The sequence below is a fragment of the Thunnus maccoyii genome, chromosome 6 (assembly GCF_910596095.1).
Source record: "Thunnus maccoyii chromosome 6, fThuMac1.1, whole genome shotgun sequence".
Taxonomy (NCBI): Eukaryota; Metazoa; Chordata; class Actinopteri; order Scombriformes; family Scombridae; genus Thunnus; species Thunnus maccoyii.
Window position 1 is genome coordinate 2,092,466 of NC_056538.1, and position 18,619 is coordinate 2,111,084.

General features: G+C 38.3%; 1 protein-coding gene across 6 annotated transcripts in view; it reads left to right on the forward strand.

Annotated features, from left to right (window-relative positions):
- The window catches only part of sez6b (seizure related 6 homolog b), a 240,738-nt gene that overhangs the window by 194,748 nt on the left and 27,371 nt on the right, over positions 1 to 18,619 (forward strand). For all 6 annotated transcript variants that reach the window (XM_042413729.1, XM_042413727.1, XM_042413732.1 and 3 more), the window contains 3 exons: positions 271 to 437; positions 9,329 to 9,523; positions 11,560 to 11,698. In XM_042413729.1, the coding sequence (XP_042269663.1) occupies positions 271 to 437; positions 9,329 to 9,523; positions 11,560 to 11,698 (501 nt within the window). The remainder of the gene's footprint in view (positions 1 to 270; positions 438 to 9,328; positions 9,524 to 11,559; positions 11,699 to 18,619) is intronic.

Genomic DNA, 18,619 nt, shown 5'->3' on the forward strand with positions numbered 1-18,619 from the left:
CAGAGTTGGTGATAATTCTTTTTGGGTTCATCATTATGAGCAACTCCTTTCATATTACACACTGTCATTTGATACATTTTATTATAAAAATGTTGATCAGTCTAGCTTTAATGTAAAGTTATTTTTAACATTATTTCTAGTAAATGTGCCAACACATGTAGAATCACTGGTAAGATACTTTAATTTGCAGAGTAGACCATAAATTGATTTCATGAGCAGAAAGAACCCTGCTTCAAGTATCTCAATGAATTTTTGTTTCCTTTCTTCCAGGCTGCTGATCAGGAACGGTAACAGCATAGATGCTGCTGCCTTGTATGATTCATATGAAGTGGAGTATCTGCCCAACGAAGGTCTACTCAGCACCTCCAGACATCTCTTCATTGAGCTGACAACAGACGCTACAGGCACATCCACTGGCATGGCCATCAGGTACCAAGGTAAGCTTTACAAGAGTAGAGGAACCATGAATGGAGGTCAGGAGTTCCAGTGATGAAATTCAGGCAATCAAGCCTGATACTTACACCAAAACAAATGCAGCACAGTGAAAAGCTCCTTTCAAATGTCTAAAAAGAAAAAGAGAAAGGAGATTGATGGGAGGGATCAGAAGATTTGGAAGGTTTCTAAAAAGCGGAACTACTGTAGCAATGGCAGGAGACAAAATATAGGTGTGTTAGTGGAGAGGGGACACTCTTCTCTCTAAGTCTCACTGGGAGATTCAGGCTGGATTTTAACATTAAACTAGTCTAACTTTGCTAAACTGGATTAACTTGTTAGATGATTACATGGTTGAAAATGTTAATGGAAACTTGAAATGGGATTATAATCTTGTAATGTATCAAACTGCATATCCACAGGTCACTATCTTATTTTCTTGTCTATTGTCATATTTTAAGTCTTTTTCTTCAAGTTGAGTTGAATAATGATATCATCACCTTCCTAAAATAATGGCCCAAGTCATTTTTTCAGGTTTCTCAGAAAACACAAAAAAATCATCATGGTGTGCATGCACCCCTAGCTAGACACTGCACAACAGGCATACCATAATATCGGTCAAATGATGCTAATATTATGTTCAAGTGAGATTTTCATTAAATAAAAACACAAAAGTAAAGAGGATCCTTTGTAATTTTTTAGTTATACACATAATTTCTAGCTGTTAGATTACAATACGGTATTCAAATCTTTCTTAATTAGATCATGTAATGTGGAAAAAATGAGACAAAAACTATAGATGAAATATTGTTTAAAAGGCAGAAAAGCCTATCACTTGTAACAGCCACAGATTCTGGAGCTTTTCCACTCTTTGCTAAATGCTAGTTTCATGAACTTAGCTATTTTGCTGACTAAAATGCTGACTAAAAAGACTGAATAAAAAGACTAAATAACTACGTAATGTGACGATTTAGTCACACTCTTGACATAGGCCAGGTGAGGATGTAGGCGATTTTAGCAGAGGTGGCCAGCATCATGAGGAGATGATTTAGGCAAAAAAATCATTTTGGTCAAAAAATGACTTGGGCCATTATTTTAGGAAGGTGATGATTTTATACACCAGTCTGATGATCAGTCAGTGTCATGGGAGGATCATCCAGCTTGGGTCTCTTGTTTGTCATGCCAACAGCAGCGACACTACATTGGCATGGCTAATCTGGTAACCAGGGTAACCAGGGCAACCAGGGTAACCTGATGGCCAGGCTAACTTGGCTAAGCATACATCCATGAGCATGCTACAGCTAAGTGGTGCACTGCCAAAATGTTCTGGGAGGAACTCACGCTCTACAATTATTATTCTGCACATCGGAGTAAGTGGATTGTGAAACTATTTTGATAGTAATTGTTTGGGCTTTCACTGAGTGTACTGAACCCCTCCTTTTTAGTGCCAAGGTCCCTCTTTTTTGTTTGTCCATCAAGACACAAAGTAGGATTTTTTCACTGAAAAGACTGTAACTGTGGAAGATATGCACTTTATTTGACTAACGCAGACTCCTGAAGCCTATAAGCTTTAGATAAACTTTTAAATTATTTTTTTGTACAAGGACTGTGGATTTTGTCCCCCATCATGCACAATATAAGCACATTTGGAGAAGATCCTCCAATGCTGTATGAACAGGAGGAATGATTACAGCAAGCAAAACCTGTTTCAACACCTGAGTGTTGATTTATGACAGACTTAAAATTGTGCATCTGTCTTGTCATGGATTAATAGTTTAATTTACAAAATGTCTAGATGTCTAAAAATGTCACAAAAATGTCCAAATTGTGAAAGAAATGTCCATCACAATTTCTCAGAGCCTATGATGACCTCTTCTTCATGGGATCTTCAAAATTGCTGGTTTTGTCTGACCAACCCAAAGACATTTAAGTAAAATTATATAAAACCAAGAAAAGCAGCAAATCATCACAGTAGAAGAATGGCAGCTGGTGAATGCTTAAAAAGTAACAATCAATTATCCAAATAGTTCCTGAACATTTTTATGTAATTTGACTAATCAATCAATCGATTCATTGTTTCAGCTCAACTCTTGATAACATTTGCTTTAGAATGATGATATCAGGCCTCAAAAAATGTGCATATTAAGTTCTACATTCCAGAGAGGTGTGAGAGCAGAGATGTGATGCTAGTGATTGTCCTATTTCCGCTCTCACTCTTTCTATAATTAGTGGTTTTCATGCTGATTCCACCGTGAAAATAGAGAGCAGAACATTGTTTGTTTTATGATTCATACATATAAGTTACCTGTCATCAACAACAGCAAATAAAACCATATATCCATCCAAAGGTAGCAGGACACAACCTTATCTTCTCAAGTTATTCATATACAAAATACATGTGTTTTGTAATAAATATAAAGCTGACATTTTTTTACCAATATAAAGAAGGTTTATATTAAAAGTATCTGCAAACCGCTCCCTGCCATCACCAAATTCATTTGTGTTTTATTCCGTGTAAATTAAAATCAAGATGAAAATATAACTCTCTTTAATCCTTTTGTATCTTCCTAATGGAACTTAATAGGAGCAGGAAAGGAAAGAAATACCCTTTTTCAGAATAAAAGCAACATTTCTAAAATTCTTTCCTGATAATTTAAATTAATTGTTTAATTTTGATTACTGTCTCAATTGTAATTTTGGCAATAGAAGTATTATTGGGTGCATTTAAACACACCCACAGCCTTGTGAAAGGCATCTTTATTTATTATTTTTTCTTTTATATCTCCTGCTAGTTCAATTCTTCTGTAGCCATTTAATGGGGGCTATCAGTGCATTCCCTCTTTAAAGCTTAAAGCTATACTCTTTTCTTGTCTGGTGATTAGAAATAAAATAATCAAGGGTAGTCTTTCAGGTAGACAGTATTAACTTGCAGTTTCCATCAGCAGAACCGTCTACATATGATGATTTTTACATTAAATTTCAAGCAGGGATGCATATAATGTCCAGGGTGAGTTATATAATATTACATATATATATATATATATATATATATATATATATATATATATATATATATATATATATATATATATATATATATATATATATATATATATATTCTTTTTTTTCTAACATTGGTCTCAGCACTCACCATCAGATAGGCTGATCGTCTCTGGTCCACGAGACCACTCAGAAATGCAATCAGTGTATCTGTTTAGGCCCCGGCTTCACTGCTGCAAATGGGATTAAGTCCAAAGGGAACAGCCATGCATATTTCTAACGGAACTCATTATGGCCATTAAACGTAATGCTGTTCAGCCTGTCTTTAACAGATCCCTTTATCCTAATAAACCATTATCACCATGGTGAACAGAGCATTCATTCAGCCATATCTAACTGCAGTTCAGGTGGGTTTTTTTTCCTTCTGCACCTTATCAGAGCATTTCTGGAATTCATCTTACAGGTGATACTCAGTTGTACTTGAAATTCAATTTGACATTTTAAAAATTACATTTATTTTTGGTCCATAAACATTGAATGAATCAGGACAATTTTGTTCTTATTCTACCGTGGGTATTTTAGTGTCACTCATTGCAAAGAGGGCTGTAATGGTAAAAATATAGAAAAACTTTACTGCTAGTGAAATGCAAACAATAGTTTCAGAAGCAGAAGCCAGGAAAGGCAGATTTGGCTGGTAAACGTAAACATGTCATTGGTACAACCGTTTGGAGCCTGATTGTGAATCTTGTATACAGCCTGCATACCTGTTGAACCACTACCATGCAGTATGTCCGTAACAAAATAAAAAGTTGGTAAATGTGTAGATCTGTGGAATCCACAACAGGCCATGATGTACTGAAAGCAGAGCGTCCCTCCCTGTGCCACTACTGAGCTGTCAAGCTGTGAGGACACTGAACAGGCTCCTGGTCAACCAGCTGCATACACTCACTGGCCACTTCATTAGGTACACCAGTGCAATCTAATGCAATCCAATACAACAGCTCTGCCATAAATTCTACTTTTGCGAAGCTGATACATTTTCAAGTTTTTGTTGACATTGTCAGAAAGATGATAATTCTACTTTATGTTTACTAATGAGGTAGTAGTGGGTGGTGCTGGTGTACTGGGGTGCATTATATTGAACGGTGTTCCCTATATTTTGCCTACTCCATTAACATACATGAGGGGGGGCAAAATATTAAGAATATAAGGATGGTTGAAATTAATTGATATCACATTCAAATATGGAAATTCTGATATATAAGATATAAGCTATTGTCATCTAAAAGTGGGAACAGGACAACTTTAATATATTAATGATTTCATTACATTTATGATGATGATTTATGGATTACATCATCTTGCCTATTGATTTTATAATTAGTAAATAAATTGCATATTATCAGCAATTTCATACTTTTAAATGTTGTATATTTAGGCCCAATCATTTTTTAAAATAATTGTGGTTCTAATATACTGTTTACATTGAATAAATATTAACAATATCATTTTTTAAGACCGTGGGACATTTATTAATTGTGCGTGTGCATGGTCTAAGGCAGTTCTAAACTTGTTCATAGAAAAAGGACAAATTCAAGTAAGAACATATTGATGAATGATTTGTGCCGGATTTGCCGTTTGCTGGAGTTTTTCCCTTAATTTGTCACCTGTCTGTATCTTCATCTTGCAGCCCAGTTGTTGACTTTCCTTTTAATCCAAAGCCAATTGCTGCTTTTTTCTGCTGCTTTTGACAAGGACTTGATTGCTTGTTGGAGGGAGCAACCCCTCAGCCTCATTTTCTTCAACAGACAGATTGTAGATGTGGCAAGGAATCCCCTGCATCCCACTTCTACAGGGAAAATCTTGGTCTTCCAGCCACTCTGGGCAGCTTCGATTGCCAGTTCAGAGTACTTGGTCTTTTTCCTCTCATAAGCTTCTTCAACACCGTATTCCTATGGTACTGTCAATTCCACAACATATGCCAGTTTGGCTGTTGGACCATGTCTGGCTGGAGTGTTGTAAATACAATGTCTGGGGGAAACACAAGCTTTTTTCCCCAAGTCCACATCCATTTTCCAATCCTGAGCAGCCTGCAGAATGCTCACACCCTTTAATGTTATATGGTGCTTTGAACGTAGGCCATTTCCTGTGGACATTTCCTGCCAATGTCTGTGGGAAAGCATTTGTGGTGGTTCACCTCTATTCCAAGATTGATACCAGCTGTCTGAGAACTTGGTTATGCCATCAAGTGTAACGCCCTTGGGTGAGGCTCATAGTGCATCCTGTTAAAATGTGCCTTAGTAATACAGGTACTTGACAAAGGGAGCAAGCAGGGTCTTCTCTCAACTACTGCTTCAGGTTCTGGGATGTGGGTAGGTCATAAGTAACTCTGATGACAACACTTCATCCCTCCATCTCCCAGATGTCACGCCAGTAACACAGAGTTTCCTCTTTTCCAGGCTCTCCCAGTCAGTCCATTGGTCCTGCTTGACCATTGAGACAGCCTTGGCATGTCACTCTGCCTCCTCCTGTCTTCTCACCTCCTCCACCACGGGCCATATCCTCTGCACTGATGTTGCTTTGTGCCATTGAGGAGCTTTTCTTCATTGAGGAGCTCTCCCATATTGGACTTAGCCAATCACATCCCTAAAGTGAGAAACAGACTTAGCACTCTGAGTGGCTTCAGATGGGGTCTACTTCCTCCCTGTTGCCACATGCAGGGCCACTGTTTGAATAACAGTATCTCCAGATTCAGTGAGGGTCATGACCACCCTTGCTTTGGTGCATTTGAATTCTTCCAAAAAACTTGCAATTGGTAATTCCACTTTGCCGTTACCGTACAGTCCGACAGGACTTAGCATCATGGAAGTCCAAGCCACAGTTTCACATGTGTGCTGTTCACTCTCTCCAGCTTTTCCACTTTATTGATGGGGATTTCATACACAGTTAAAGGCCACATGAGTCTTGGGATTATACCAAACTGGTCAGCAAGGTGTTGTTGATTCGAGCTATGTATGCACATGATGGTATCTTTTTTGAGTTGTTCAAACTGCTAGGTGTCCTTGTGCATTTGCATTACTTCACTGGCATTGCTGAAACAGTTCGGACAGGTGTTCCGTCAATATGAAATCGTTGCTCCATGACTTGACCTTTGACATTGGAGATGCTTCTGCATTTGCTGGGCTTAATCTTCGTCCTTGCCCATGTGATGTTTTGATGAAGCTTTTCCACAAGTCTTGTGATGCAGGGGACAGTTGTCATCATTGTTGTTATATCGCCCATATAGGCTCATCTCAGTGGTAACCACTGACCAAACTGTAGTTGATGTCCTCCTGCAACTTTTGAGGCTCTGATAATGAGCTCCATTGCCATAGTGAAGGCCATTGCGGAGATGGTGCACCCTGCCATGATGCCTACTTCCAGTGGTTGCCAAGCTGTGGTGAAGTCTGATGTTGTGAGACATAATTGCAGATCCTGGAAGTTTTTTTTTTATTTTTTATATCATATTTGTTATTGTTGCAGGCACCTGAAAGAATTGAAAAGCAGTCCACAGTAGGAACTGATTCATAGGCATTGGCCAGGTCGAGGTATAAGCAGTCTGGATTTTATGCCATATGAAGCTGATATGTTCAAGGCATCCCGAGAAGCCTACTATGTTAGCCTTTTGGATTGTCATATCAATGAAATGGTTTTGTTTCAGATACTTTGCAAGTCTTTGCACCAACACACTGAAAAAGATCTTGCCTTCTATGTTGAGAAGGTTTATTTGGCAAAACTGTTTGATGGTGGACAAATTATTTTCTTTTGGCATCAGCACTCATCCCACTCTTTGCCAGGCTTTGGGGTTAAATTGCTTTTCTGACGCAACCCTCATGTTTCTCCAGAGGAGTTTCTTAAGAACATCTGGGACATCAGGAATAAACTGCCATAATCATAATTAAGTAGTAAGTAATTAAGTCATTTACATTGCTGTTAACATAAATTACAGCAAGTTTATACCTCTGGTATGTCTTTAGCAGAAGAAGAAGAAGTAATCAGTTGCAACATTTAAATTAATTATTATTAAAATAATAATTAATATAATTGCAATTTTAAAAAAAAAAGTTTTCTCTTGCAGTTATTAAAACAGTAGTGATCCATCTTCATACCAGCTCATAAAAGTTTTTAAATCAGTTTCTGTGGTCTTACACTAGAAGGAGGATGGTTTTCTGTAGATACTTTAATCACTTAAACCCCAATATTACCCCATAATAACTTCAACATTAACATCATCTATTCACATATTTATTTTCTATCTGCTTGTGCCAGTGTTGTCTTTTACCTCAGACGTGCAAGTATGTGTGGTGGAAAGTAACTAAGTACATTTACTCAAGTGCTGTACTTAAGTACAGTTTTGAGATACTTGTACTTTACTTGAGTATTCCATTTGATGCTTCTTTATACTTCTACTCCACTACATTTCAGTAAGAAATATTGCACTTTCTACTCCACTACATTTATTTGACAGCTTTAGTTACTTTTCAGATGAAGATTTGACAAAATGGATAATATAACAAGCTTTTAAAATACAACACATTGTTAAAGATGAAACCAGTGGTTTCCAACCTTTTTGGCTTTTGACATCTTACAAAAAGCAGTGTGTAGTTGGGGTCACATTTCAGATGTCTATGAGTTGTTAACAGCTTCACCAAATAGTGATTTTTCCCTCTAAACTTCTCACATGCTTTCATTTCAAATGATGCAATATTTCACCAGAAATCAAAGATAAGAGAAAAAGTCCAAAAACTGAAAACATATGTGTGTATCAGAACTTTTTCTTCTTTCCTCTCCCATTAATCATCTCATGACCCCTCAGATTTATCTGCTGACCCTTTGGAGGGGCCCGACCCTTAGGTTGGGAACCACTACTATCTAACTGTATATAAAGTAGTTGAAACTAGCTCCATCTCCAGCGGCTACAACAGTAACATACTGCTTACACACTGATGCTTCAGTATTAATAATATAATATATTATATTAATAATATGATGACAATGTCATATATAATAATATATCAGTCAGAGGGACCAAAACGCTACTTTTACTGCAATACTTTAACTACATCAAGCTCATAATACTTATGTACTTTTACTTAAGTAGTATTTTTTATGCAGGACTTTTACTTGTAATGGAGTATTTTTACATTGCTGTTTTAGTACTTTTCCTTAAGTAAAGGATCTGAATATTTCTTCCACCACTGCAAGTATGCGGTTTGTGCAAAGTACAGCCAAGTACAGTAACACATAAGCCATTCTTCAAAGCAGCTAACTAGCATGCTGAGGACTACGTCAGAATGTACAGTCATAATACTAATTTCTTGCTTCTGATCTTTTCTGATGTTATCTGCCATATTCCCTTGTACTAAGATTAGAGAGTAGATTCCCAAAAGACCAGGAAATTTGAGGGAATCAAATTAATTTCTTCATTTTTCTCTACGGTGAAATTGTCAGCATCATAAGTATTCAATTAGAATATTCCATTATTTAAGGTTGCACTATTGAAAAATGGAAGATGTTTTTGTTGCATTGTTTTAATACACATTTTCCTGTAATTCGATTCAACACATCAAAAACAAGAAACCTTGACAATTGCTTTCATGTACAATTTTAATTTAAGAGAAACATGAAATGGTAAAAACAAGGTGAGTTACCCGCCAAAATGGTAATGCGAAAAACGTCAGACGTGGCAGTTTAACAAAGACATTATAAAAGTCATATTATCTCTTCCCAATAACAACAACACATGGGGATGCTAACTCATCTTGCACCCATAGCTTTCAACTGTTTTTAAATATTTCTGTCCGTTCCGCCACTGAAAATGTCTTTGTATCATAACCTTGCACCTTCTTCCCCACAGCCTTTGCAGGAGGCCACTGCTACGAGCCCTTTGTGAAGTACGGTAACCTGACCAGTAGCGACAACACGTGGGCAGTGGGAGCTGTGGTAGAGTTTGCCTGTGACCCTGGCTATACTCTGGAACAAGGATCAGTCACCATTGAATGCATGGACCCCAACAATCCACAGTGGAATGAGACTGAACCTGCCTGCAGAGGTATGTATGAAAAGCTGACCCATGTTTGTTTCAGTGTATCGGTCAATAATCAGTGTGTGTAATTAAATCATCACTCTCTGTACATGTCTACAACAAACCCTTGAGAACTTAAATGTGACCTCCAGTCCAGACTTTCTAGTGTTCCTCAGAACCAGGTTGGATATCATTCAATGTTATAATGAATAAACTTTTCAAGTTCCCTCCATTTTTTGGACTTTCTGAGTTGATAAAGACAAAAGCTTTTCATTAAAATAAATGACATCTTGAACAAAACAAATACAGCAAACTCAAATGGGGGGACAATTGCAGTGTGGATGTACTACGTGCTAAACAATGTTACAATTTTGGAAGTAGCTCAAATGTGCTTGTAATTTGTTCAGGCGTATGTCACTGGTCCTTTAAGGCTGGTAACACACAATCACTTTCATGTAGATCTAGTAGTTCATGGTTGAAATGTTCAGTCATCATCACTGTAGTAAGTTCCACTTGGTTCCTAGAAGCTGAGACCCAACCTGGGATCCAGGTATAAAAGGTATTAATTCTAACTGGGTGTAATAGGGTCCTGTGCTATTGCCTTTAGTCTCAGTAGTAGTGTCAACATCATCATCATCATCATCATCATCATCACAGGATATGAATGAAATGTGTTTTTAGGGCAGACAGAGAGTGTGAAAGGTTACGTGCAGTAATGTAGTATGTGCAGTATGTTTCTGTTCTTTTTGACTGTGTCTGCTCAGTAATTGAAAAAGCATGCTGCTGCCAGCGCTGCTCCTCTCTCTCAATATGGTCTGTTCAGGTCGACCGTATTTTGGATCAGGGTGAATTATCTGCAGGTCTGTGTGGATCCAGTCTTGACTCTCTATGAGTCCCTTTCAGATTGGGTGTGTTTTCAGTGAAAACGTGTTTATGACAGTTGGGTTCAGATCAGGTCCAAAACTTTGAACCCATAAAGATTTCAACCCACTTGTAACAACCTCTGTAATGAGCGACAACTTGTCAAGCTTTTCAATATCTACACAGTTCTCCTGTGTCTGTCATAATTGACAGAAAATAAATTTAAATTTGAAAATTAAATTTGCCCTTATCCAGACATTTCACATGCTTTTGAACAATGCTCATGTATATTACTAGCTGGGTACAGTTAGCATACTGAAAGTCACCTTAACTGATATTTTTGGCCTTTTGGGCAGCTGAACAAGCTGTAAACATAACTCTGACATATAATCACTTTATAAAGTTGATATGGATAATGTGTTATAGCAAACAGTTGCTTATTTATATAAAATGATTAGCTGAGAGAGGCTAACACGCATTATGGAGCTGAGAGGAAATGCATTGATTGGGGCAGCTTTAAAAGAGTTCACCAATTTAATCATTCTCTCTTGGGGGACCGTTAAGTGATCCAAAATGCAGCAGAACCACAGTTATCGTCTTTTTTATTCCGTGCATTCTTCTTCCCTGTCAAAACCTGGCACCTACATTACCCACAATGACTCTATTCACTCGACTGTTCAGATTTAGCTGTATTATGCTAACGCAGCTAACATAGCCTAGAGCTGCTAGCCTCAAGCAGAGATGAGGAGTAGGCTACAGAGGTCTGGTAATCTCACTTCTTTCTAACTCCATGGATTTTTTTCATTTTCAAACTTGTAGTCTTCAGCCCCAACTGATGCTGACTCAATTGACATCACTTGAGGCGATATATCAGATTTCACACAGCTGCTTCTGGAGACACAAAAGGCTTTATATTACTTTTTATGTATATGCAGTAGTACACTTTGATGTGTTACATCAGTGAAGTTCACCTGCCAAAGGTCATGTGTAGCCAGCTATAAGTAGGGTACCTTTTTTAAGTACACTGAAACAGTTTTTGCTCGCTGTAGTCATTCCTTTCCCAAAGCATTTCCAATATAAGGGAGAACCAAATCCACAACCTTCATTCTGTGCAAAAATACATTCCAAGGAATGTATTCCATGTGAGTATTGTGAACCTGTCCTTTAATATTCATGGTTGCATATGTGTGTGTATGTTCCAGCTGTGTGCAGTGGCGAAATCACAGACTCAGCTGGAGTGGTACTCTCTCCTAACTGGCCTGAAGCATATGATAAAGGCCAGGACTGTATCTGGGGAATCCACGTGGAGGAGGACAAGAGGATCATGCTGGACATTCAAGTGTACGTATCCACCTTCCACATTTGCCAGTTTGATCCGCCTCCTCACCCTTTGCCCTTTGATATGCAAGAAACCCCATTACTGCAAACACTGTCCTTGGCCCTTTGAATCTAATCATCATAAAACCCACTTCATCTCCTGTGCTTATACGTGCACGCAGTCCCCATCTTCAAACGCAAGCAGTTTGAAGATTACAAAGAGCCACCTCACCATGACTGGTAAAACACATTAAAAACACAACGTGCTGCTAATGAAAGAGCGCTCAGCTTGTGAATGAGATGCGTAAGTGCCACAAAGACAAAGGTTAATTAGGTGCAGCAGAGAAAACTAATTATATAAGGGAGGGTTTGTTTGGGAGTCCTCCCCCCTCCCCACACACACTCCTGTAATGACTGCTGTGTGGAGCACAGAGGGTGCAAGTGTACAGCATGGGAGTGTGTGTTCCCTGTGATTGCAGTGCCTAGGTGAAGACACAGAACAACACACCCTGCCGTGTCAGAGCCCGATAAGTCAGTCAGCCGGAGAAAATCATCTGCCATTTGCAAGCAAATTAAGGAGGGCTCATTTGCATAGGCTGCATCTTCAGCTCTGTGTTTTTCTCTCTCTTTGTCTTTCTCTCTGAGCAGCACCTGTGCTTGTGTTGTACTTTGAGAAGCATTGATTAATGGCTTCCTCCGGTTTTTGAAAGGAAGTCTATCAACATAAGTAATTGCTGATGTTCATTTAGCAGAGCAGGTGATTTCAGTGGAAGTGAAGGTACCTCATGAGAAGATTTAAACAATACAACAGCCTAAAAACATGTGCAGTATATAACCAAAATCAGAGTTGTAATGCCTGCATCTTTTTGTGAACATATAGTAGTTTTTTACTTTTTTTATTCTAACTGTACAGTATAATTTTCTGTAAACCTGCCATGAAAAGGTACAGAGCCCAGGAGGGCCATAGAGAAAAAAACGAAACAAATGTATGCTTTCAATTTAATAATTTGCACTCTCAAATGATCTATGTTCAATCAATCAATCAATCACTTTTTATTCATATAGCGCCAAATCACAACAAAAGTCATCTCAGGGCACTTTTCACACAGAGCAGGTCAAGACTGTACTCTTTCATTTACAGAGACCCAACAATTCCCCCATGAGCAAGCACTTGGTGACAGCGGTAAGGAAAAACTCCCCTTTAACGGGTAGAAACCTCAAGCAGAACCCGGCTCTTGGTGGGCGGCCATCTGCTTTGACTGGTTGGTTTGAGAGAGAGAAAGAAAGAGGGAAAGGTGGTGGTGGGGGGGGGGGGGGGGGGGGGGGGGGGGGGGGGGGGGGGGGGGACAGAATAACAACAATCATAACAACAATGACAACAGCAGCAGCCAGGGAAGGATGGATATTTTGCCTGTTCCCCTCTTGTAGAGGGCACCAAACGCGTTCAGTCAGCCAGAAGTTTGAAGAAAGCAACGAAGAAGACATTTCCCCTGTAACATCAGTTACTTCTTGATGTGTTGATGTGTAATGAATGAAGGGCGAGTAAAACCTGTTTGATTTACTTCAAGTTTGCTAGCAATGTTTTTGAATGTCTAGATGAAGTGGATGACATCAACAGGATCATGAAAATTTTTACGGCTAAGAAGTCTGTTATCCTGTAGAATATGTTTAAGGGATCTCAGAGACAACACATTGTTGTGCTTACAAGCCAAAACCCAAAGTATATCCACATATTATAATCTATCAAAATAAAACCTTACTAAATCCAAATGTTCCCTAGTGAGGGTGTAGGCCGGATGAGAGAATGGCATATGGGTGAATTCTGTTAAATCAAGCACACAAATTGTTAAATTGTTAGCACAAATTATTATTTTTTTCACCATGGCCAGGGCTCTGTATAAAGGTCTTATTAGGTAAAGTATATAAGGTCTATGTGCCTGATCAAACCTTTTTCTCTCTTGCATGCAACACATCATTCACAGTACAAGCATTCTACATAGTATATGTCATTAAAGTCTCTAAGATATATTTTCTCAATCAGGTTCTTACTATGAGTGATTCATGAACAAACACTTTCTGCCAAAGTCAGCGCGGTTTTTGGTATTTGGTACAGTGGAAATAATAAAAAATAGTGATCACAGTTACAGTGATCAACCGCTTATATGGATCAAAAAGCTCGCGACAGAATCATTCCTATACAAATGCTGTGCGCTTAGAAGAATCCAGTAGTCCGCTTACAGTGTTCATTTTGGGTCTTTTGATACATGAAAACATGGAAAAAATTTAAAATTATGGTAATTTCTTTTTTTTTTACCTTACTCTCATGATACATGTATGATATGTATTTAGCGGTTTAGGCACCATTATCAGGTGTTGCGACACACCTCTGCAGTGTTGTGTGGAGGTGCAGGGTGTGGGTGTATTTATTTGTAACTGCCGTGAAACAATCAGAAAATAACATTTAACATATTTTGAAACAGTCAATAAAATTCAGTAAATAGCGAAGCTGCCCATGTCATTACTTTATATTCATGTAATAAACATACAAATAAATCAGTCAATTAGATGGTAATCTGCATGAGAAATAAAGAAAAAGAAAAAAAAAAGGTTATTATAATCATCACCCGCTTATTGTGATCAATTTGACCTGGACAGACGGGATCACCATAAGCAGTTTCCACTGTATTTGTATTTTTTTCTGTTCTCTTCTCGCTGGTTTTTAAGTGGGCGGTGCTCAGTTGGAAAATGGTAATGTCATGTACTTCTATGCGCCAATCAGAATTTAGCAATATATGAATCAAATTGTGATTAAAGCTGTGGGGTCATTTGCTTCAAATCTGATCAAACCATATCCACACAGTCCTGATGATTTTCCCATTAATAATACCCAAAGCCATTTTTTTCTTTAACTTTGATTGTTGATTAAACTTAAAGGTGTGAAGCCACATTTTTAGGGACAATATTTTGCCTATATTTTGTTGTGTACTTGTGTTCATTGTGTATATTGTGTATATTGTGAGTGTGTGTGTGTGCAGTAATAAGCTGTGAAAAGTCTGCAGCTCAAGTAAAACTTGAGGTGTCAGCACACTGCGGTCCAGTTTCCCAGAGCCCACTCTTGGGAATATACCAAAACAGAGATTTCCATGGAGAGAAGCATTTTAATCTAGCACAAAGCCTCCTCACTGTCTGAACATATGCCTACCAGGTGTCTGAGCATTTATATGAAGCTTATCAATAGCAGCTGTTCTCTCTGAACACTCAGGGTTACATAGTGTATGGAGATACATGAGGCCTTTAACAAGCTCCCTTGGTATTGGCTCCTCACATTCCACACACACACACACCTGTGCACACATGCACATGTACATATCTTCTGGTCCATCTGCATAATGGCAAGAGGGACATTATCAGCAGGGTGTATCCAATGACTTTTATGGATGGCCTTCAAATGAAAGAGGGGGGAGTGAAGAGTGTGATTACAGTGAGTGAGGGAAGGGAAATTAATAAAACCACCTTCTCTCCCACAAAATGTAAAGTACTGTACACTGCTACTGGATGGAAAAACATTGCCTTTATAAATGTCACTATCTGTTTAGTCTTTGCATTATCAAATACCTGTCAAATAACATGAGATTGTAATACTGAGTGCATCTTCCATTTTGTGATTTATCTTTTTGTAATATCTGCTTCAGATTATGATGTCCTACATTTCCAAGAATTCCAATATTATGTTTTATGGAAGTGGGACAGCAAAGCAAGCGTGATAGTAAACCTCAAGCAGCAAGCTTTTGCACTTCAAAAAAGCAAGAACCTTCACTCAAAATGACAAACATTGTGCTTTTGGAGAGAGAAGTTAGTTGAGAATGTTCAAATTCAAAAATGAGAACTGCATATTAGATTTTGACAATGGAGAAAAAGCAGAACCAAACAATGCATTCATGATTGATATTCTAGACTTTTAATGGCCATACACACCTGCACAGGTATATTCAGTTATTGTGGCTGATTAGGCTGAAGTTGGGTGGACGTATGCTGGGAATTATGTGAGGTCATCATGCACCAATAAGACTGGCTGCTCTTGTTATGTAGGGGAAAGGGCGGAGAAACCTGGGGCCTGTACTACGAAGCAAGATTTGGGGTTTACAAGGTAACTTCAGGTTAAACTCTGGGTTTTCAGGGTTACGAAGGTGGGTCACTTCTTACTGGGGCGCATCACCATGGAAACTTATGCTGAACAGCTAACCTGCTCCAGAGCAGGTTAACTTCAGAGGATCAGATCAAAACCTGTCAACTCCCCAACCACTCACCAATCAGATCACTGGAAAAAAGAGTCATCATTCCTACAGGATCCTGACATGGACAAAAGTCCTGAATTTACAATAAAGTGACAAGTAAAAAAAAGCAATGTATATTTTTATAGGTCAGTAGAAATATTTTATTATTGCAGGTTTTCTATTTCCACTCTGGTTTTAAAAAAGAGCTTCTAACAGAGAAATTGTTTATAACACTAAACACATAATGATGATTTTAGCTGCATTTTAATTGTACAAAGTTTATTTTATAACAACCCTGCCTCTTTCACATGAACATGCTCATAGCTGGAAAACCCAGCAGTGAGTGAGCTGGTTGATAGCTAGCTTCATAGTACTGGTTACCTGGATGGCCAGTGTCAGGCTCAGTGAAGCCAGCTAATGAAAAGATATCCTGGGTTTGCTGAACTAGCTTTGTAGTACAGGCCCCTGATTAAATGAAAAGAAGGCGACATATGAGGCAGCAGTTATGACATCGAACCTTTATCAGCTGATAATAGCAGCAGGTGTTGAAGTCAGTTTCTCCAATTTTCAGTTCAATTTTCTTACAACTTGGAGCACCATGATGGCTGAATTGTTATAGCGCATGCCTCATAACTGCAACGTCCCTGACTCAAATCAAAAAGGTTAGAAGATCAGGCTTGTGACCAGATGGTTGACGGGTCAATACCTCGGACCAGCAGGATAAATCTAGGTGGGGAAAGTGAAGAGCAGTGTTTGTCCCTAACTATGGTTTTATCTTTATTTGTTAATAAATGAACATTCAGATCATTGACTGTGGCTATATTATCAGTATGCTAGATAATATGAGATATATGTTTAAAATTATGGTGCAGGCAACTTAGGAGAACCAACTTTTGCCAGTTCCTTCTTTTCCCCAGCAGCAGAACAGACAAAGATAGTGGTGATCCTTTCCTTAGATTTCTAAGATTTATTTGTAAGATTGATCATTCAAAGAGACTACATTTGTCATTGAGAGACAATGATTTTCTTTTTCCCGTCATGATTTCTGTGTGCACGCAGCACCAGCCTCAAGTTGGCAATAATGGTGCTGCAGCTGCTTATCATGAAAGTAAAGTACAAAAAATAGAATTACCATAGTTTTCAAATGTTTTTCCATATGTTGTCATGTATGAAGAGTCTCAAAACGAACACTGCAAGTAGACTACTTGATTACTATTGGCAAATTAATTTAACAGTATAAATTTTTTTATTGGAGCTTTTTGATCCTTATAAGCAGCTGATCACTGTAACTATAAGCAGTTTCCACTATGTACATTTAAACACAGCAGAAGGTCATGGTTTGGACTTTATTTAATTTCCTTTTTGTTTTCACAGCTTGAACAAAATGACATTGGCACACTTTTATTTCTTACATTATATATGCTAAGCTTTTAAATAAAACGGTTCACTCCAAAACAAAGGTGACCATGAATAAAATGAGGATTAACTAAAATAGGTATTTTTGTAAAACTCCCTCACAGTTCTTCATCTTACGTTTCCCAACATGAACAAAAGTGATGCGAGCGCAAAAGGACACTTGAAACCGTCTTTTGGGAATCTGTTTCTGTTCATCGGACATTCTTTGACACACACACACACACACTAAATTAAGCTTGACAATTAACCTGCCATGGAGCAGGCTAGTTCTGCTGTATAAGTTACCATGGTTACTGAGTTGGGAATCATATAGGCCACAGTAATGGAACAGAACTCTCACTTAAATTAACGAGGCTTATCAAAATAAGTCAGGCTTTTCCTTTATCCGTCTTGATGGAATACCTCTCAGAAATACTGTGGAGCCCTTATATGCTTTCTTTCTGAGAGTGAGATGAGAGGACGGATGATCAATCTCATGTCTGTGTGTTGAGCACAGAGTTTTAATGATGCAATTTGGAAGTTAAGGTTGATCACAAAGCCCTAGGTGGTGTGTGAAATTGAGATTAAGATTAATATTTACATGACAGAGCTCTTATTTACATCTGTGCTGCGCAACACGTAGAGTATGTAGCAGCTTACCAGTTGGTGAACAGCAGATATGTTGGATTTGTTAAACATTTAGTAGGATATATTTCATCTTAACTTGTCTTGAGTGGAACTGAAGTGTTACCAGTAAAACCAGTAAGAAAGTCAGTCAGGCACTCAGGATCCAAACATTTTCTTGCTTTGTTTCAAACTTTTGGAGAAATGGAAACAGTAGATCATAAAGTGAATAGCTGTAGTAAAATTTGATGGCAGCTGGTCCCGGGGGCCAGGCCAAACTCAGCCCTGTTTTTTCAAATTGAACTAAATCAAATTAGTGTCAGGGAATGGAGGCTGTGATTGATTTTTCTCTACAGATGCACTGCAGAGCCGCACAAAGCCTTGTTTAGCTTAATCACAACAAATTTGACGCCAGCTGACAATATTTCTCAATCTGCCTCGCTCTCTGAACAGGTGAGAGGCTTTATCCGTTAGCAATCAAATAAACATGGAGCACTAGAGTTTAGAAGATGGGGAACTTGTTTAACTCTACTTGTGAGGACCGACAGTAGACCCTCAGTAGGACAAAATCTTGATCAAGGTGAGGCCGTTTTTCCAGGTTTTAATTCTACATGACATGAGTTTAAGAGTAGATTTAAGGTAAATATTAAGT